At 62.3% G+C, this 19,403-nt stretch overlaps 1 protein-coding gene across 4 annotated transcripts; it reads right to left on the minus strand.

Annotated features, from left to right (window-relative positions):
• Positions 1-1,030: 1,030 nt before the first annotated feature.
• Positions 1,031-19,195, minus strand: TTLL12 (tubulin tyrosine ligase like 12). Of its 4 annotated transcripts, none has more exons than XM_027107894.1 (14): positions 18,930-19,195; positions 14,874-15,046; positions 12,585-12,783; positions 11,618-11,777; positions 11,406-11,539; positions 8,743-8,819; positions 7,407-7,523; positions 7,127-7,321; positions 6,689-6,800; positions 5,815-5,966; positions 5,362-5,443; positions 3,689-3,757; positions 2,937-3,075; positions 1,031-2,483 (listed from the first exon to the last, which is right to left on the minus strand). In XM_027107894.1, the coding sequence occupies exons 1-14, from the start codon at positions 19,137-19,139 to the stop codon at positions 2,332-2,334; spliced, it is 1,971 nt and encodes a 656-aa protein (XP_026963695.1). In that variant the 5' UTR covers positions 19,140-19,195; the 3' UTR covers positions 1,031-2,331. The 4 variants fall into 4 exon arrangements, 2 of the variants coding, with proteins under 2 accessions (XP_026963695.1, XP_026963696.1); XM_027107895.1 differs by lacking the exon at positions 18,930-19,195 and adding an exon at positions 18,120-18,567; XR_003433051.1 differs by lacking the exon at positions 1,031-2,483 and adding an exon at positions 4,227-4,368 and having other exon boundaries at positions 3,027-3,075.
• Positions 19,196-19,403: the final 208 nt, after the last annotated feature.

Consider the following 19,403-nt stretch of genomic DNA (forward strand, 5'->3'; position numbering starts at 1 on the left):
GCACATTTATAATTATGGAAAGCCTGGATCACGTGGCCTTCGGATCCGTGACTATGCTGATTCCACTGGGATTGCACTGGGCAACCGGGTCCCAAGTTCACTGGGAACCAGCAGGAGCGTCATGGGAGGCATCTGATGAACAGCCTGGTGTGAGCACCTGTTCTGAGGGGCACGGGAAGGACCCTGGCCTGGGTGTCAGGGGCCCTCTGCTTTCGTTTTAACCTTCAAAACCACCAGGGGGAGCCACTGTGCCGGCTGACAGGGCCCATGGACCATCCCCCGCTGCCCTGTGGGCAGAGTCTCCTATCATCCCCACCCCCAGGATGAGGAATCAGGCAGGAGGGAACTCCATCCCCGAGGCCCCCAGGTGTAAGCACGGAGCCCGGATTCAGGGCTCACAGGGGGACCGAGGCGCCTGGGTGTTGGTCATGATGCAGAGATGGGCCTCAGCTCCACATCCGTCCCTACCGCAACGCATTCTGAAATGGAACCAGTGCTAGGAAACCAAGCTTTGGGTCAGGAACTATTGCCTATTTATACCCTCAAATTCATGCTGAAATCCTACATCCCAGTGTGATGGTTAGTTGGTGGGGCTTTTGGGAAGTGAGTGATTAGGTCATGAGGGTGGGGCCCCCATGTATGGGATTAATGCCTTTAAAAGAGGCCCCAGAAAGCTCCCTCGCTCCTCCCACCTCACGAGGACACAGTGAGAATACAGCTGATTATGAACCAGGGAGAGCGTCCCACCTCAGGCAGCAAATCTGCCACCCCTGCGACTTTAGGACATCCCAGCCTCTAGAACAGTGAGAAAGAGACCTCCATTGTTTAAATCACCCAGTTTATGATATTTTGTTAAGAGCAGCCCAAACAAAGACAGGGACTTGGAGGCCTAAATACTATCCCATTTCTTCTGTTTCTCAGAGCATACGTCTTGATATTTTGGTTTTCTTTGACAATGAGCAAGGAAAACAACTGATACACCACACAGGGCTGTGGTTCCAGGGCCCCCAGAGAGGAAGGGAGGCAAGAGTAGAGAAGGCGTACTTTATTGCGGTACAAATCACGTCCAGGAGGGGACAGGACGCAGCAGCTCTCCCACGGAGAAAACCAGAGATGAGGTGTCCTGCCCTCTGAACCTCTCCTTGGCTGGAGGAAAGGGTGTTTTCCAGAACACAGGCTGAACTTCTGGTTAGCAGAGACAGTGGACAGACACGCCCCAAAAGACACGAAGTGGGAGGCGCAGTTGAGTCCAGTTTTGCTACAAGGATCGCTCTTGGCTTCAGAATGAAACAAGCACCTCCCAACACACGCATGCATACACGCGCACACACACACGACACGCACGCACACACGTACACACACATGAAAGCTCTGCAGGCAGCTCCTCCGGGAAAGTCACACCCGCCATCTGGTTAGCTGGGCTGGGTACACTGTGGCAACACAAACTACCCTGGAAACTGACTCAAGATTTCAGAAACAAAATTAAGAACAAAAATTTTGTATTTTCTTCCCATAAATGAAAAAGTTACAAAAACCCCACATTCTGACTCTAGCTGGTGGGAGACGGCATTCTCCCTGGAAGCATCCTTTTCAGCCGCCCACTGCCTGGTGCTCTGCTGCCCACACCTGTCCCCGAGTCCCCTCACTGGAGCGTCCCAGCCAACCTCAGGCGAGGCTGGAAACGCTGCAGTGCCCAGCGGGCAGGGAGGTGCTGGTGCCACATCTGGCCCTTTCCACGGGGCCAAATGGAAAGGCAACAGCAACCAAAGGCAGTGGCTGTCCTGCCCCGGAGCTTCAAGGGAGGTTGCTGGTGAAGGGGGAGAAGGTTGGGTCTGAGAAGCAGGCTCCTAGGGGGGACCTGGGGACGCCTGCCACAGGGCCTGGGGTGGAGCGTGGGAAGCAGCCAGGCTGGGCCTGTTGACCGCTGGGCTCCCATGGGCGCTCCTAGGGAAGCTCGTTTCTGACAACACCGTGTCGTGTTCCCCAGACCCCTTTCACTAACGCCCTCTGGAAGCACAGCACCCCAGGAGGCGAACTCTCCGGAATAAAGCCCGTGGCTGAGCTGAGACCAAACACCAAACAGACACAGACGGCAGTAAGGGGCGTGCGAGCAGGGGCCTAGCGCTCAGCCCTGGGGGCAGCACGGCTGGCCCTGCTCCTGACCGACGGGGAGGGGTCCCGAGCCGCCAGGGTGTGAGGCTGGGGCCACGGCGGCTCACAGGGTGGGGGCAGGAGGAGTGGGGGCGGGGGGCGGGGGCACGGTGCAGAAGCAGCTCCGGGAACAGAGGCTGCGATCCGCCCACAAGCACCCACAGCAGGGCCCGCGGGCGCCTAGACGAGGCGGGTGACGGGGCAGCTGTCAGGCTCATCCAGGTACAAGGTGCTGAAGACGTCGTTGAAGAAGGTCGGGTGGCACCTGCAGGCCCGCTCACAGTCTGGGTTGAAGTTCACCTCTAGGAGCTGCGGCTGCATCACTTGCTTCCCTGATGCGCAAAAGCACAGGCATCTCACTCCTGGGAGGTGGGCTGGGGGGCCCGGCCTGAGGCCTGCTTGCCCAGGGGGAAGCCTGGAGCCACCTGCAGCCCCAGGAGCGACACGAGCCACCACATCCCGGGGACTCTGGAAGGAAGGTGCGCGGCCAGGGCTGCCGTTCCCCCTGCCCTTCACGTGGGGCCCCTCCCCTTGTGAGCTCTCTCCCGACACCACTGCCGCCCACTGCCTTCCCCGCTCGTGCTCTGCCCTGCAGGCCGTGGCGCCGAAAGGTGGGCCTCCTCTGACCCAGATCTCAGGCTAATTCGAGGCAAGTGCTGACCGTGGCGAGGGAGCAGCGACGCCCTCCCTCTGTCCCCGTGTGGGCTGGGTGGGGAGGGCTGAATGACCACCTTTGGGTAAGTGGGGAGGGCACTTTGGATTACGGGGCAGGGGAGCCCCCTCACCATCTGGACGGCTGTCCCACTTCAGCATGAGGTCAATGGCATACATGGCTCGGGATGAGGGGTAGTCGCAGAGGCCCAGCGGGGGCGGCCTGGCACACGCCACCTGGAACAGCTCCGTGAAGGCCTGGAAGATTTCAGCCTGGGGACCGGGGGAGGCAGGGTCAGGGGCCCACACGGCTGACACTGGGTCCAGCCCTTCAGGGCAGCCTCTCCACATGGGGTTCACAGCCCCTTCCTGAGCCCCGGTCCCAAACGGCCAAGTCACCTCCTCCGACATCCTTTGTGACTCCAGACCTGGCCACAGCCACCTGTGCCCTGCTCCCTCACTCCTGGCATCCACCTCCTGCAGAGCTGCCTGGGTCCCCCGCCCTGGAGCCCACGGCCCCTTCTGCACCGAGCCAGGCAGCGCAGATCCCGAAACACTCCCTCCAGCAAGTGGCGGCCAGCTTGTGTCTCGAAGCACGTCCCCGTGTGCCCTCAGGTGTGCAATTCCTGGCACACACAGAGCCCTTTGCCGTCTGGCTGTCCCAAGCGTGTCCTGAATACCCCGCCAGGCCCCCTCCAAGGAACCCTCACAACACCCCACCCAGGCCAGAGGGGAGGAGGGGTCTCAGCCCACACCATCTCCCTCACCAGCCCTGGTGGGAAGAGCAGGACCATCCAGAGAAGGCAAAGCCCCCACCCCCCCCCACCCCGCGCCTGACGCTGGTCCACAAGGCAAGCCCCACCCCTCCAGCTCTGCCAGGACTCACCTGGACGCTCTTCCAGGGGAATTCTGGGTATTGCTTCTCAAACTCCGGGACAAACTCGTCGTAGTGCATCTGCGACAGACACAGGGCCCGTCGAGCTCTGCCCGGGGCCTCCTCTGGGCAGGGGCGGGGGAGGCCTGGCCTGCCCCACTTTCACGTGGAGTCCTGATACTCGCCGGGGCCCCAGGTTGGCGCCAGCAGCCTCTCCAGCTCCACCCCCGCAGGGCACAAATGGGAGGCAGGACACGGGGTCTGAGCTCTGGACACATTCACTTCTCGGAGTCTCAGTGTCTCCATCTGTAAAACGGGACGCTTCCCGCCCAGCAAACCCACTTGGCACGGCTGCCGTGAGGCTCCAGTGAGGCACTGAACAGTGGGAGGCCCGGGCCAACGTGTCACCACGTCCATCTCACGATGGTCACTGGACGCAGAGCTCGGACCCAAGTCTGCAGGGCCCAGGCCTGAGCTCACTGCCCGGCCCGGCTCTAAGTGCCTGAGGACAGCAGGGGCTTCTCAGGCCAAGACGTCACCCAAAACACACCTGAGCAAGCGGGTCGTCAGCTCAGGTTTCTCCCAGAGAGGACCAGGACGGGCTCCCTATGGAAGCCCAACGTTCTCACCCTGCTGGACACGCAACCCCACACGCGGGGGCTTCAGAGGAAACGTGACCCTCGGGACGACACCTGCTATGTAGAGGAAAGGCACTCAGGTCCTCAGAGACAACCTCAGCAACATCCTGGGACCCCGGCAAGGGCTCGGGCTCCTAGGGACCAGCTGTCAACACAGCCCAGGACAAGAGGAGGAAGGACCAGCAGTAGCCCTGCCGGCCGTGCACGTGGCCTGGCCACTTGGACAGCGCAGCGCCCCCTAGAGGACTTCTCAGACATGGCACAGTGAGAGCTCGGGGCAGCGCATTTACTAACAAATCACCACGTGCCTCGCCTCGGAAACACAACCCCCACATGCAGGAGCAGCTGCTTCGAGGGAGGCGGGGCCAGAGGCCACCTGCAGGCCTTGTGTGGAGCGGGGCAGGAGAGTGCCTGTGCCCTACTTCCGGTCTGCCCAGAACAGCCATAACCAACCTGCTGGTCCAAGAGGACCTCGTGGACCACACGTCCGGGGGCCTATTTCTCCTTCCCTTCTGCCTCCACCCAGAGCCGGCCTCTGCCTCTACCCAGGCTGTGCCTCCCCTACCTGTCCCAGGTGCACCACTGGCCAGCTGGGGGATCACGCCCTCGCCTCGAAAGGAGCTGTGCTGACGCCCTTTGCTTGCGGTGCCCAGAGAGCACGGGGAAGACAGAGGGCCCAGGGTCCAGACAGGGTCACGGGCCAACAGAGCCGCCCGCCCTGGGGGCCGTGGGACGCGAACCTGTGCGCCTCCCCACCCCTACCAGCGTCCTCATGCTCAGCGGGTGCTGACAGAAGGCGGCCTGCGCCTCCCGGCTGAGACCCTGCTCTGCTCAGACCTGCCAGGGGACCGGGAAGCCTCAGGGAACCCCTCAAGCCAAGCAAGTGCCCCTCAGAGCTGCGGGGGCAGCTGTGGGAGGGGACGCAGGTACAAGAAGGTAGCTCCCCTGACCGTTACGCAAGCTGCCGGAAGACAAGCTGACAGGTGTCGGGTCCCGTCTGGGCCAGCCTCCACGGGAACCCCTCCCCAGGCCGCGCCAGGCCCCTACCTGCTTCAGCACCAATTCCGGGTCGTAGTTCATGACAGTGAAATGCTTCTCGTAGTCGTCCAGGTCGTTGAGTGCGAAGGGCCTGCAGGACAAGCGGACAGACGCTCGAGTGGGTCCCGGGCGTGCAGATGCTCAGAGCCCCCTGGCCGGGCGCCGGTTCCCCCAAGAGTGGGGCGGCCCTACACTGCCCCCGCCCCCCCGGCCAGGGGTTAACCACGAAGATCCCCACTAGGCCGGTAAACATCGTCGTGGTCTGAGGGAGCAGGTGCCTGTTCCACAAGGTGGTGGTGACACACGCAGGGTGAGAATTACTGCCATTTAACAGAAACGGGCTCAGCGGGGTCCCTGCTGGGTGCTTGGTGGTAAAGGAGCCCCTGTGCAGGCGTTCTCATCCCGAGTAAAAGAGGGGCCCTGACGCCCAGCCCCCAGCCCCAGCCCAGTCTCCCCAGTTACCGGTTGGAGAACCGCAGCCAGAACACGTCATAGACGAACAACGTCAGGGGCTTCACCGACCGCAGGAGCACGATGTAGCGGATGTCGAACTTGACCCTCCCCACATCTTCTCGGAGGAACAAGACGGGACTTTCAATGTATTTGGAGACAACCTGAGGACACAGATGCAGGCTCACAGGTGGCCTGTTACACCTGGGCCAGGACAGAGCACCCCGACCTCCCCAGCTGTGGCTCCCACTTGTGGGACCTCCAAGTGCTGTCACCGCTTCTGGAGGAACACTCACTCCTGAGCCCACCTCCCGTCCCGGTGCCACGAAGGGACCTGCTCCCTGCACTCCGCGTCTTCCTGTCTTTTCAAACCTGTGTCTTAGCTGCAACGAGTTCTTTATCTTCATCTTTAATTGAAGAAAAAGATGCCACCAGTTTTTAGCTTTGAAAACTGGATTCAGATTCTCAGCCATAAATCCACTGACTCCCCATCCCACCACTGGAAAACTGCACAAGGGTCATCGCAGTGGCATTTTCTCTCGGGCCTCTGTCCAGGTGCAGAACCTTGTGCCCTTCAATTCCCCCACTGATGGGCCCCATGCCACTACAGCGCTTTCGTCCAGGGCCCCGTGGGGCTCCCTGGCCTGGCCACCTCCCTCCTGCCGCGTGGTCCTGTGAGGCGCGGTGCGCGCGGGGATGCAGGTCAGACACACCCAGGGAGGCTCCTTCCTCTCACCCGACTGTCACACAGCCCCTTCCCCCCACTGGCAAGGGCAGGGGAAGGAGTGGGGGTGGTGAGAGTCCTGTGAGCTGAAGAATGCTGACGCCGGGACCTACCCACAGAGGTCCTCGCAGAGCCCCCCCTCCCGGCGCCCCAGGGGCCCACCTTGGGGGAGCTCTCGCGGTGCCGGATGATGCTGTGCAGGTTCTTGGTGATGTGGGTGTCCAGGCTGCGGGCCAGGTTCCAGGGCTTGCAGATCCAGTGGTTGTCCTCGCCCCTGGGAGCAGAGGGGATGACCAGGCTGTGCCCTGGGCCCACCCTCCTGGGCACTGTGTCCCCAGTACTGTGGCAGCAGAGCAGGGGCTGAGGGAGGGGTCCCAGAGGAGACCTTAGGGGCTGGGCCTCGGGAGTGAGGAGCCCCCCTCCAGGAGGAAGGGCCCCAAGCAGCAGTGCACCCAGAGCCTGCAGCTCCCAGAACCGTGGCCGCCGCACGGCAGGCGCTCAGCCAGGGGGCGGGCCAGGCGGGGTGGCGGGGACCACGGGAGCCTGATGGGCGTAGGGTCTCGGCCGCCGCGGCTCCGCGGGGCGGGCGGGGGTCCTCACCGCCTCTCCCGCTGCTGGAAGTAGCTGACGAACTGGGGCAGCTCGGTGCGCAGGTTGAAGGTGCGGGGCAGCCAGGCCGGGCCCTCGGGACCACCGGCCCGGCGCGCGACGGAGGCCAGGCAGTCCTTCACCGTCAGCAGGTTCTCGCAGGGGAACTGGTTCAGCAGCACGCTGGGCCTCTCCTGGCTCAGCCTTCTGCGGGGCCCAGGCAGGCGCCACCGGTCAGCGGGGGCGGGGGCCCCGGGGGCGGCGGCGGGGACCGGGCTGGGAGGCGCCTCACCTGTAGTCCTTTAAGTGCGAGAAGTGGTAGAGGATGTGGGCGTCCGCCTCGCTCTGGGTGAAGGTGAAGCGCGGGTGGCTGAGGTGGCCGAGCACCTGCTGGACGTCCGTGTAGACCCTGGGGGGGGCGGAGGTCGGCGGCCGGGCTCCACCCCACGGCCTCCGCCTGTCTGCCCAGCGACGGGGCCACTCGGACCCTGGCGACCCCGGGACCCCCACCTGTGAGACGGCACCACAGGGCCACCTCACGCTCCTCCCGAGGACGAACCAGGAGAACCCGAGCGTTTCGTCAGGCAGGGGCTCCCTCCTCCCACGTGGAGACGGGACGGGTCCACACGCTGGGACCTCTGCCCTCAGAGAAGGGAGCCGGCGCCCTGGGGGCCTGCACGCGCCTCCGCCTCCGATAAGGCCTCATTCCACACCGGCCCCGGGGGGAGGAGAGGACAGGGCCTGGGAGCCTGTCTGCCGGGGGTGGTGGATGCGGCCACACTGTGGAGTTTCAAGGCGGGAGGGAGGCCTGGCCCTGGACGGCGACCCAGGGAGGAAGAGAGGCGAGGGGCTGGCTGCTCGGGCGGGGCCGGCACGGGGCGCTTAGTCCGTGGTTGGGGCGTAGAGCACAGCTGTGGGGAGGGGGCGAGGCTAAGGGGGCCTCCGTGCAGCCTCCAACCTGAGGGGGTGGAGGGATGGTAGGCGGTGAACTCAGGTAAGGGGAGGAGGGCCAGGCTGCGGGCCAGTGGGAGGAGACCCCAGAACCCGGGGGAAGGGGTCTGTGGAGCATGGTGTCCGTTCCAGCTGGAGCAGGTGTGGGCAGCCAGAGGGAGGGCCTCCCCCTGGAAACAGAGGCCAACCGGCCCCTGGCTGACCCAGGACCCGCCGCCGAGCCAGATGGACGCCTGGTAGGCGTCACCCAGGACCTCCACTTCCTCACCCGTAAAAAGGGAGCATCTGCTTCCACCCCGGGTCCAGCCTGGGCTTGCTGGCCTGCCCGGCCTTACGTTAAGCTGCCAGCCCACACCTGCAGACACCTGGGCGCGGCCCCCCTGGCAATCTGGGTGGCTCTCCTGGGTGCCCAGCACCGTCACTGTCGGCACCGGCTCCCTGCTTCCAGAGGCTGCGCGCACCCCAGCTCACCCTCACTTCTCGGGCGCTCTCTCTGTGAGCCTGAGACCCCGCCCGTGGTGTTTCCGTCACTGCTGTGCTGCCAGGGGGCAGAGGACTTACTGAGGCCGCCCTGTACCGAGCACTGTTCCTGGAGTTGTGGGGACTGTGAGGCGTGTATGAGGAAAGGGACAGAGGCAAAGGCTCAGCACAGGCTGGGGGCAGGGTGGGCTACGCACTTGAAGACGTGGTCGCAGGGATACACCGCCGGCTTGATGGCCAGGGGCAGCTTCTCCTTGTTTTCCTCCAAAATGGCCTAGAAGGAAAACACTGGAGGTAGAAACAGACCTTCAAAGAAAGGAGCACACGCCTCCCCATCCCGTACATCAGGGTTTTGGGATCCCAGGGGGCACACCTGGACCTCAGGTAGAGCCCTTCGCAGGCACCGCAGCGCCCAGAGCCCTCTGACCACCCCCATCCCAGGACTCCGGGGCTCAAGGCCCCTCAGGTGCCGGACAGCCTGTTCTGTGTCAAAAGAACAACGTACACATTGCTCTGCATCTGCTCATTGCTCTAAATGCTTCCTCCAAGCCACAAGCAGCCCAGAAGGTGCCCCGCCTGTCCTGGGAGGGGGCTACCTGGTCCTCGGGGAGCCCCCAAACGCTGCTCTGAGCTTAAGCGGTGTGATGGTTTAAACCATGCCCATAGGGACTTCCCAGGTGGTCCCCCGGTGAAGACTCCGCGCTCCTAGTGCAGGGGGCCTGGGTTCGATCCCTGGTCAGGGAACTAGAGCCCACATGCTGCAAACAAGAGTCTGCCTGCTGCAACTCCACAAGTGGCAGTGGAGATCCCATGTGCTGCAACGAACGCCCGGCGCAGCCAAATAAATAAAATAAAATAAAACGTGTCCAGAAACTCTTCTACGTTCCTTTTGAAAGGCAGGGCTCACTCGTCTCCCTTGAGCGTGGGCTGGGCTGAACGAGTTGTTTATAACAAACAGAAAGAAGTGGAACAACAGTCTGCTGCTTCACGAAAGGCCCTGCAGTCTCCTCCCCGCCTTCTCTCAGATCACCTCCTCCGAGAGAAATCAGTCACCACGTCCCGAAGACACTCAAGCAGCCCCGCGGAGAAGCCCACGGCTGGGGAGGAACTGAGGCCTCCTGCGCACGGCCGGCGCCACCTTGCCAGGCGTGAGTGTGCCACGTGGGGGCCGGTCCTCAGCCCCATCGAGCCTCAGACGTCAGCCTGACTGCGCTCAGGAGACACCCTGGGCCAGAAGCACCCAGCCGGGCCGCTCTCCACCTCTCTACAGAAAGCGAGAGATAATGAACGTCTGCTGTCTTGAGCTGCTATGTTTTGGAATAAATTGTTACCTGGCGCTAGCTAACTAATACATGCAACCCCAGGGCACAGGCCTGACCCAGATGGGTCAAATGGGAAAAAACCACCAGAACGCTTTAGAAAACCAGTGTCTGGACTCTCTTCTCCTCTTCCTGGCCAGTGGAGGGCATCCTCCTCAACCCCCCACAAATGCTAATTTCAATTCACGTTCCTTTAACAACCTCAAGATCCAGAAGTCTTTGTTCCTAAGCCATTCTTAAACCTCCCCCCTTCGCATTCACTGACTTGTTCAAGTGTTTAAGCACCTACTAGGTGCAGGCACTCTATGAGGCTCTGAAACACACCTCTGAATTGAGAAGGGGGATCCCTGAGTTTTTGACAGGATCAGTTCAATTACCACTGGCTTAGGTTATTAAATTCATAGGGAAAAGTGCCAACAGGGCCACTGTGTCAGCCCAGCCCTCCCAGTCAGCAGCATCACAGAACAGCTAACGCCACACACGCTTCCCCCTCTAATGTGAGTTAACTAGTTTACTCCTTTGCACAATCCTCTGGGGCATTCAGTGAGCATGAGATGTGCTGGTGGGAGCAGGGAAACTTCAACATGTGGGGCAAGGTCGGAGCCTCTGCCCACAAGTTACCAGGACCCCTTGGTTTTGGACTCCCGCCCTTCCACCAGCTGTGTGGCCTTTGGCAAGTTACTTAACCTCTCTGTGCCTCAGTTTCCTCATCCTCAGTAAAATGAAGATAAAATATGTCCAGATGTCCTAATGTAAGGATTATAGCAGAGCAATGCCCGTAAAGTGCTAAGCAGAGGCCTGTGCATCTCTTGGTTTCCAACTGGGACCAGCTGACGGGAAGCAGTGGCAGGAGATCAGAGGGCAGGGCAGGAGGAGAGAGGGCCAGGGTGTTAATTCCTGCTCAGCCCTGCCTGGTTCTGTTCCCACAGGCTCTACTTGCTGCCCTACCCCAGGCTGCACCAACCCTGGCTCCCTAACCTGGCCGGCCTCACGGACTGGGCCCTGCACTAACTCACCACCAGCCAGGCACTTGTGAGTGGTCCCTGGTGGGACCCAGACCACGGACTGAAGCACTGCCGTCATCCCCAGCAAGGACACCCATGACGACCACTTGTTGGGGGCCTACTGTGAGCCAGAAGACATCCCATGCTGTGTCTGAACGTAGTGTCCTCACATCCCTGGTGAGGGAGGTGTCAGGAAATGGAGAAACGGTATGGAGCTGGGATTCACAGCCGAGCCACAGAGCGCCCCCTGCCCCCACCCCCCAGCCCCTGAAAACAGGGAACAGCAGCCCTGACCTCCAGTCCCCCAGCTCTACCCAACCCTCGGAAAGGACGGTTCCCAGCATCGGGACCCCGGGGTCTGGGCCCCAGGCAGCTCACGTCTGCTCCCTGGGCTCTGAGCCCCTTGTCTCTCAGACACCCCCAGACTCTCCTCTCCCCCCCACGGCAGCTGCTGCTCAGCAACATGTGGTGACCGGGTGGAGAAAGCTCCAGGAGCCACCAGGCAAACGGGCCCAGGGGTCGAGCTGGAGGCCACACCTGGTAGTGCTCGTCGGCTGGCTCGGGCGTGGAGGAGCTGAGGTCCAGCAGGTCGGCGGGGGCCCAGGGCAGCAGCACGCACCTCCGGATCAGAGGGTCGGCCTCTCCGTAGGCAAAGTCCCGGGTCACCTCCTCTGCACCAGGACACGCGGGCAGTCAGGGGTGGCAGAAAAGCGCCGGCCCTTCCTTGGGGTGGGCGGGCTTTGACTTACCGCCCGTGTCCAGGTCCCTCAGGGGCCACAGCAGCGTGTAGGCCACCCGCTGGGGCATGTAGAAGAAGGGCGCGGTGGCGAAGCTGGGCACGTCCGCGTGCTGGATGCGCGAGCCGAACTCATCCATGATGTACCACACCGGCACCTTCTCCTCAGCCGTCTGCGGGCAGAGCATACGCCACCCTCGCCCACTGCTCCGCCTCCCCGCCCCATCCCCGACCCAAACACCTACCACTGGCCCATCTATGCCCACCTCTCAGAGCCTGGAGCACCTACCACACACGCCTCCAGTCCCTTGAACCTGTGGCCTCCGGGCCGGCGGCCCTGCCCTGGCAGACAAGGACAACAGGCCAGCGGGCTGCGGTGTGATCACGTGTGTGGCAAAGGTGTACGGAAAGAGGGCACTTAGCCTAGTAGCTACAGGGATGGTCTGGTTCTGTGTGCAGGCGGAGGAGGGGGGAGACTTCTGAGTTCAGGGAAGGCTTCCTGGAGGAGGCAACAGCTAAGCTGAGATCAGGAGAGCAACTTTTGCCTTTTCCCGGACTGAAGGTGGTGAGGGGCTGGAACGTAAGGGTGGGTCTGGGGAGGCCGGGGAGCGGGGGTGGTGATGTAAGCCCAAGGATATGCTGAAGGGACTCAGCTCTACTCCCAAAAGCAGCAGGGTATCACTAAGGGCTTTTAGGAGGGTGACGGAACCAGAAGAGGCCAGGAGAGAGGCAGCCAGGTCACTGGGGTCCGGGAGAGGGTTGTCCAAAGGCCGCATGGTCACCTGGGTCCCCGGCACTGGCTGGCCCGAGGCAAAGAGTAACAGGTCCGTGACAGAGCCACGGGGAACCAGGGTAGTTTCCACTGGCCACAGAAGATGAGTCTGCTCACTTGCGGGGTAAAAGGACGCCTCCTGCTAGCCCTGACGGCACAGGGCAGCGAAGGCCTGTCTGCCTCCCCTGGGGCCCGGCTGCCCGCTCACCCCGTGGGCCAGCTGGTAGGTCTGGTTGAACTTCCACATCTCCTCCAGCACCAGGTCCACGGCCTCGGTGCTGGGCAGCTCGCCGTGGAACTCGATGCCCATCAGGTTGGCCATGCGGTGCAGCAGCCCGGGCACCTGCTGCAGCTGCTGGCGGGCGTGTGCCACGCGGCACGTCCAGGCGTGGTCAATAAGGAAGATGCTGCGGGCACAGGTTACAGGTGAGCGCGAGGCTACCACGCAAGCAGGGCAAGAAGGGAGGGGGAAAGAGGGCCACCAGGTGGGATCTGCCTGAGGAAGAGGCCGGGCTGAGGCCTGGACGCTGCACCAGGCCTGGGTGGGGATCCTGGCTCTGACGACCACCCGCTATGCGGGCCTGGGACAGTGCCTCTCCCTTTTCCAGTTTCTAAAACAGGGCAACACGGTCCCTACCCCCTATCACCGGGCTGACGTGAGCACCAAATGAGACAAAACAGCATGCTGACCGTACACTGAATCCTCATGTATTCAGTGATCACTACGGCGATCACCGCGACAGTTAACTGTCCTCAACTGGATTTTGAACTGCTGGAGGGCAGGCCCACGCCCCCCAACCTTGCTACCTGCAGGCAGACATGCAAAGGAGCCCCACTCAGACATCACTCGTGCTTGCCCGGGACTTCTGGGCAATTCTTGGGAAGCGCCAGGGATTTCTGCAGGAGAGGCTTCAAGTCCCCACGTGTACGGACACCTGCAGTCCACACAGTCCGGTCTCTCTGCAGGAGCCCGGTGGGCCAGCTGCACGGCTCTCGCACCAGCGTGGTGGAGGGTAGGGTATCCCCACTGCAGGCCCAAGGACATGACTGCCCCCAGCCCACAGGCCAGGCTGCCCGGACACCATCCAAGCCCTGCTGGACTCGGAGGCTCTGAGCGCACGGGGTTCTGCCTGCTGGGGAAGCAGCCCTGGCCCGGCGCCCTGCTAACAGGGAGGCACAGCCACCGCTCCGGTTCTTAGGTTAGGGGTCAAGCTCAGCAGTAGTTATTACTGCACTTACGTTATTTTTTGTTCGCATATCCTGAAACAAATGATTTATTCCCGTCCTCGTGCGTAGAGTTTATGACCATGTGAGACACGGCCAGGCCTTCAAAGTGGAGCGTCTGGGGGTCACCTGGGCAGACGCACACAATGGCTGCTGGACGTGGCGGGGGCGGGGGAGGATAGAGGCTGGGGCCTGGCCGATGGGGCGGGGCGGGGCGGACTCACAGAGGTCTGGAGGGAAGAAAGGCCCAGGAGCAGGAAGGACGCCGGCCCCATCCCTCCCCAAACCTGCCTGGTGGTGTGCATGGAGGGGGCAGAGGCCGGGAGCTGCTCGAGGTGGCCGCTGGGCCCGAGCCCCACGGCTGGCACAGGCGGCAGCAGAGCAGGCGCCTGCGCGGGTCCGCTGTACTGAGCTTAACGAGAAAGGGGAGCCTGCAAGTTTCTGAGTCGGAGGGCACGGGGGTGGAGGAGCTTGGCTGCTGTCATGACCCGTGGGGGCCCCCCCACCCCACCAGGGGCTGGTGAAGGAGCCAGACTTCCCGGAGGAGCTACGGTCACAGGGGCCCAGAAACCCCCAGAGGCCAGCAAGTCTCTCCCTCAGGGTTCCGGCGACATCGGGCCGAGGGGCCTGTGGGCCTCTCCTGGCGGAGGGCAGCCCCTCTTGGCCGCTGGGAGGCAGGAAGCCTGGGGGCCAGGATCGGCTCTGGCCTTTCTACCCTGTGGCCTCGTGCCAGGCCCAGGCCCACTCCCAGCCTCGGCGCCCTCACGCGAGGAACCAGTCAGGCCACACTCCTCATAAGCCGGGGTGCAAAGCGCAGGGCTCCACCCAGAGACTGAGATTCAGCAGGACCGGGGCGAGGCCCGGGGGCCCTGGAAAAGCCCGGGCTCACGAGTCCAGGCTGCCCTGGGGTTGACACCCACGATCTTAACTAGCTGTGTGACCCTAGGCAAGTCCTTCCCCATTGTTTCCTCATCGGCAAAACGGGAACTTGTCACACCTCCATGGAGGGACCGCTGGGACAGTTAAGAGGCGTGTGGGGGGGACGCTGCTCTCAGGACAGCATGAAACACGACTAACGCAGGAGCGTCGCCAGTGTCGGGGCTGACAGGACCTTGTCTCAGGGCTGAGGGGCCAGCGCCTGGCACCCAGGAGCACGTGTGCTCGCGATGACAGCTTCTCCCTAGCGGCCACGGCCTCGGTGACACCTTTGTAAAAGGGAGCCCGGCCCTGACGGCCACGGTGCGGGTGAAAGGCGTCGGCCTACGGCTCCTACCTGTTGGGGTCCGCCGCCTGGAGCCCATTCTCATTGGTCACGATGACCTTGTAGCAGAGCTGGCCGCCTGGGTTGGGCTTCTTCCGTGCTTCCCGGGCCGCCTCGTCCTCACTCTCATCCTCCTCCACTTCCTGCACTTGCATTATCCCGAACATCTCCCCAGCGTCGAAAACCTGGGGGCCGCAGGAGGGGGTGTTGGCAGGAGACCCCATTCCTGACCCGTTCCTTCCGCCACACCCCGGCCTCGAGGACAAACTGAACCCCTAGGAGAAGCAGGACCTCTTTACTGCCCAGCTACCCATTTTACAGGTGGGGAGATGGGTTCCTAATCAGTGAGAATGAGGCCCTAACCTCCCCCACCATCGCTGGCGCTATCGTCCAAGGCCCCTCAGCCCGGGGGACCCAAGCTTGGAGGTGGGACTGCATGTGTCCCATGATATCTAGTCTGGCCTCTTGCATTATAGGGAAAATGCGGCTCAAAGGGCAGAGCGGGTGGCTCCGGTCACGCTGGAAATGACTGGAAGAGTGAGGATCCTGGTGGCTAGGGACTGCACTCCAACTTTGTTCTCACCAGCACCACCAACCCAACACCAGGGCAGCGGAGGTGACCCAGAAGGAAACAGGGGCCCAAGAGCCTCCTGACGCCACCACGCCAGCCCAGGTCTGCACAAACCATGGCCTGGGTCTAGTGTCCTGAGGTCCTGGGCCAGGATGGGACAGAAGGTAAGGGCCTTGCTCCTTGAGTTTCCCTGGCAAAGGGCAACGCCAACCACACGCAGCTGGTGAAGGGGACAAGCCAGTCGGTCCCCATACAGCCACTCATGTACCTGGTGCCTGCCACAAGTCGGCAAGGGGCCTTAGGGCAGATTCTGCAGCCAGGCTATGTGACCTTGAACAAGACACTGAACTACTCCGTGCCTCAGTCTCCCCATCCATACAATGGGAATACGAGAACCTACCTGAGGGGCTTGTTGGGAGGATTAAATGATTAACACACGTGAAGAGCTTAGAAGAAGCTAAGCTTGGCAAACCCTCTGTAAGCACTTGCTACCATCACGACACTTTTGAGACTAGTCTCTCACCTGGGAAGGGGGCATCAGCCACCTTCCAGCAGAGCTGAGAGCGATACGTCAACCAAACAGTACACAGAGAGTCCGGGGCATAGAGCAGGGACTCAGCGAAGGCCAGCTGCCCCTAAAACCTTTCTCATGACTCTACTAAAAACAGAAGAGAAACGCATCCCAGTAGTTGGAAATCAGCCATCTGTTCAGGCACCAGCAGCTTGGACGTGCTGCGCAGGACGGGCACTTGGGGGTGTGAGGATGAATCACTCATGACCTTGCCCCGAGTGGCAGAGGGGCCATCTGAGAGGACCAGGTAAGCGGTGCGGGGGCCTGGAGGGCCGCATGAGACTTTACGGGGAAGCCGTCACCTGAGGTGAGCGGTGAAGGAAGGGGAAGATTTAAACGTGTGGCCATGCCGTGGTGGTGCAAGGACTCCAGGCAGAGAAGCTGGGGCGGGAAGGGCTGTGGAGCCGACCAGGTCCATCCGCAGGGGAGCTCGGGCACTTTTTGGGACGGCGCCTTTAACCCCCCCACCGGCCCCCGATCCCAGGGTGAAGCCACTATCCTCCCTCCAGTTTGGAGGTGAGAAGAGAGCAGCTCAGAGGCTGGGACTCACACCTTGGGCTTCCACCCAGAACCCCGTATCCCAGCCCTCTACCCCCAAACCTGACAGGAGGGAGGGGACAGTACAGGGCGTGGCTTCTCCCAGCTGTGAAATGGGGGTGACCACCATCCCCTCACAGAGGGACTGGAGGAGGCCCTAACGAGGTAAGGAAGGGGAATGGTTTTGCAGCTGGGAAGTTCCTGCAGACAGAAAAGAGCTGAAATTTACTGTAAAACACTCCGCATCCTTTCCAAGGCACCGGGGTCCCTGGCTCGTGGGGGGCTGGGGGGCCCCATTCCTAGGTCAGCAGGTGCCTGTGGCCCTCCCCCATACCTGGGCGCACAGCAGCAGGCTTGGCAGAACAATGGCTGCAGGTCTGGGTCTGGCTGTGGTGACTCACAGCTCTGCCCATAACCCATAAGGGCAAGGGAGGGTCACGGAAAAGTACTGGCTGTCCCTCCGCAGAGCGACAATGGCCAGGCGGCCTGCAGATCTTGCAGCCAGGATGGAGGGGACATTACACTCTGGTGACTATGAGCTGGGCATGCCTCTCCACCCAGTCCCCCACCAAGACTGTGGAAGTCGGAGCCATGTTTCCTGGTCTTCACTTTCCAGAGGGAGACATGGACTCAGAAGGGCAAGTGACTTGCCCAGGTGAGTTCACTGCCCGCAGAGGCTGGCAGGGCCGGAGCCAGGGTGTTTCCACCTCGTGCTCCTTTCACCCAGTACACGAGGACCTTTTTATCCTAACAAACCGCTGGGGTCCCCTCCTGCCCAGCACAGGCCTGGGACTAGGGTAAGTGCTCAGGAAATGCTGGCGAATTGAGAGCAAGTCATAGGGGGGAAGGGAATTCACTGTTACAAAAGGTAGGTACCAATAACACTGCACCTTTTTTTACAGCAACTACTTGTGTTTTGGGCAGGAAGGTACCTGGTCCAACCCTGATTTTAGAGGCAGAGAGACTGGCTGAAAGGGTGCAGTTTGTCCAGCAGCCTTTTCCTGGCTCCAGGGTCCCACCTCGCCACCTGCACTGCTCAGACTGTCTCGGCCCAGGAGGCAGCCCCTGCAGGAATCTGGTTCCAGCTCAGAAGGCCCCAACAGAGCGCCCGTGAACGTGCTCTGGCTTCAACACGTGGGCAAACCACCAAAACCCAAGGCCCACCCCTCAGCCAGGACCCTGCGGAGGCCCTTTGGAGACACAGGCTAGAGCACAGGCCAGCAGAAAAGAGCCGACCCCACAAAAAGGGAGACCCTTGAAGCATCTGAGCTCTTTTCACTTTTTTTTTTTTTTTTTTTTTTTGCGGTACGCGGGCCTATGGCTCACGGGCCTAGCCGCTCCGCGGCATGTGGGATCTTCCCGGACCGGGGCACGAACCCGTGTCCCCTGTATCGGCAGGCGGACTCTCAACCACTGCGCCACCAGGGAAGCCCTCTTTTCACTTTTGTTTAGATTCTGTCTCCACCTCCCACAGCCTGTCTTCGTTGATATGCAAAATAAAGGTGACCCGGGGCTCAAATCAAATGAAGAACCACGAAAGAACTCTGTGACCTAAACAGTTAAAGCCACACAAACTCACTGGACGTCTGTTTTCCCTGAGGCAGGCAGTGGCTGAAAGCAAGCTTCTAGTTCTGAAGTCTGGCAGACCTTGGGAGTGTCACTTCCTCTTCCTGAGCCTCAGTTTTCTGCACTGTATAAAGTGTGGGTGATGAATCTTACCACCCCCCGCCCCAGGACTGCTCTGGGCTCGGATGTGTGGAGGACGCAGCACAGGGCCTGGCACACAACGGGAGCCAAAGTTCATTTCAGTTCCAGTTCTCGCCGCGGCCCTGGCCCAGCCCCAGATGCTGGCAGGACCAGGGACACAGGTACAGGCTCTGGCCGCCACTCCTAGGCCACAAACCGCCATGGAGTTAAAGTCTAAGTCGGTCGTTAAGGCATTCGTGGCTCTTCATCCTCAAACCACCGGCCGTTTCCCCTGCATCATCCGTTAACGCCGCCCCCCAACTCTCCGCTGCGCGTCTCACCGAAGCCCGCCCCGCCCCGGAACGCGCTCGCTCTCCTTCTCCCAGCCACCAACTCCCCCAGGCGCCCTCCCAACCTCCTCCGCACGCGTCCTCCAGGAGGCCCTCGGCCGCCCCACCCCAGCAGCTCTCGGCCAAGAGCCGGCCCGCAGACCACACCCTTCCTGGTAGAAGGGTCCAGAGCGACCCACCCCCGGCGCTCCCCGGGCTCGCGCTGACCAGGACTGGAGGATGCGCGCCTCGAGGACCCGCATCCCAGCTTCACTGGCACCTCTCAAAGGTATCCCGGGGCGCTCCGGGCGCGCCCTGCACCCCGGTTCTCCCCGGCCGGCGCGTCGCCCTCCTCGCGTCACCCCAGCCCGCACCTCGTGCTCCAGCTTGTGCAGGAGGCGGCCCCAGTACCGCTCGGGGACCCCCGACGCGCGGAGCGCCGGGCCGTGCAGCGCCGCGAACTTGGCCCGGGCCCGCGCGTCCTCCTCCGGGTCCGGGCCCAGCTCCGGGTCCGGCTCCAAGCTCGGCGCCGACTGCGGCGTCAGGACCCGGCTGCCACGCTCCAGCCTCGCGTCGGCCTGCATGTCGCCTCCACCAGCGCCAGCGCCAAGTCCAGCGCCGCCGCAGCCCGCAGGCCCGGCCCTCTCGACTCCGCCCGCCCCGCCCTCCTCTGGGCTCCCCGCCCACCACCGCCCGCAAGCCCGCCCACACTCCTGGCCTCCAGGCTCGCCGAAGGCAGCCGGGGCGCAAAGCTGGGGCGCTGGACCCGGGGAACCCAAAGGCCGGGCCTTCCGAAGGGTATGCGCGCGCCACTGCGCGTGCGTGAGCGCGCGGGGGTGGTGCGTTTG

Source organism: Aethalodelphis obliquidens, unplaced genomic scaffold (assembly GCF_003676395.1).
Source record: "Aethalodelphis obliquidens isolate GAN/ISIS:26980383/991018 unplaced genomic scaffold, ASM367639v1 scaffold8, whole genome shotgun sequence".
NCBI lineage: Eukaryota > Metazoa > Chordata > Mammalia > Artiodactyla > Delphinidae > Aethalodelphis > Aethalodelphis obliquidens.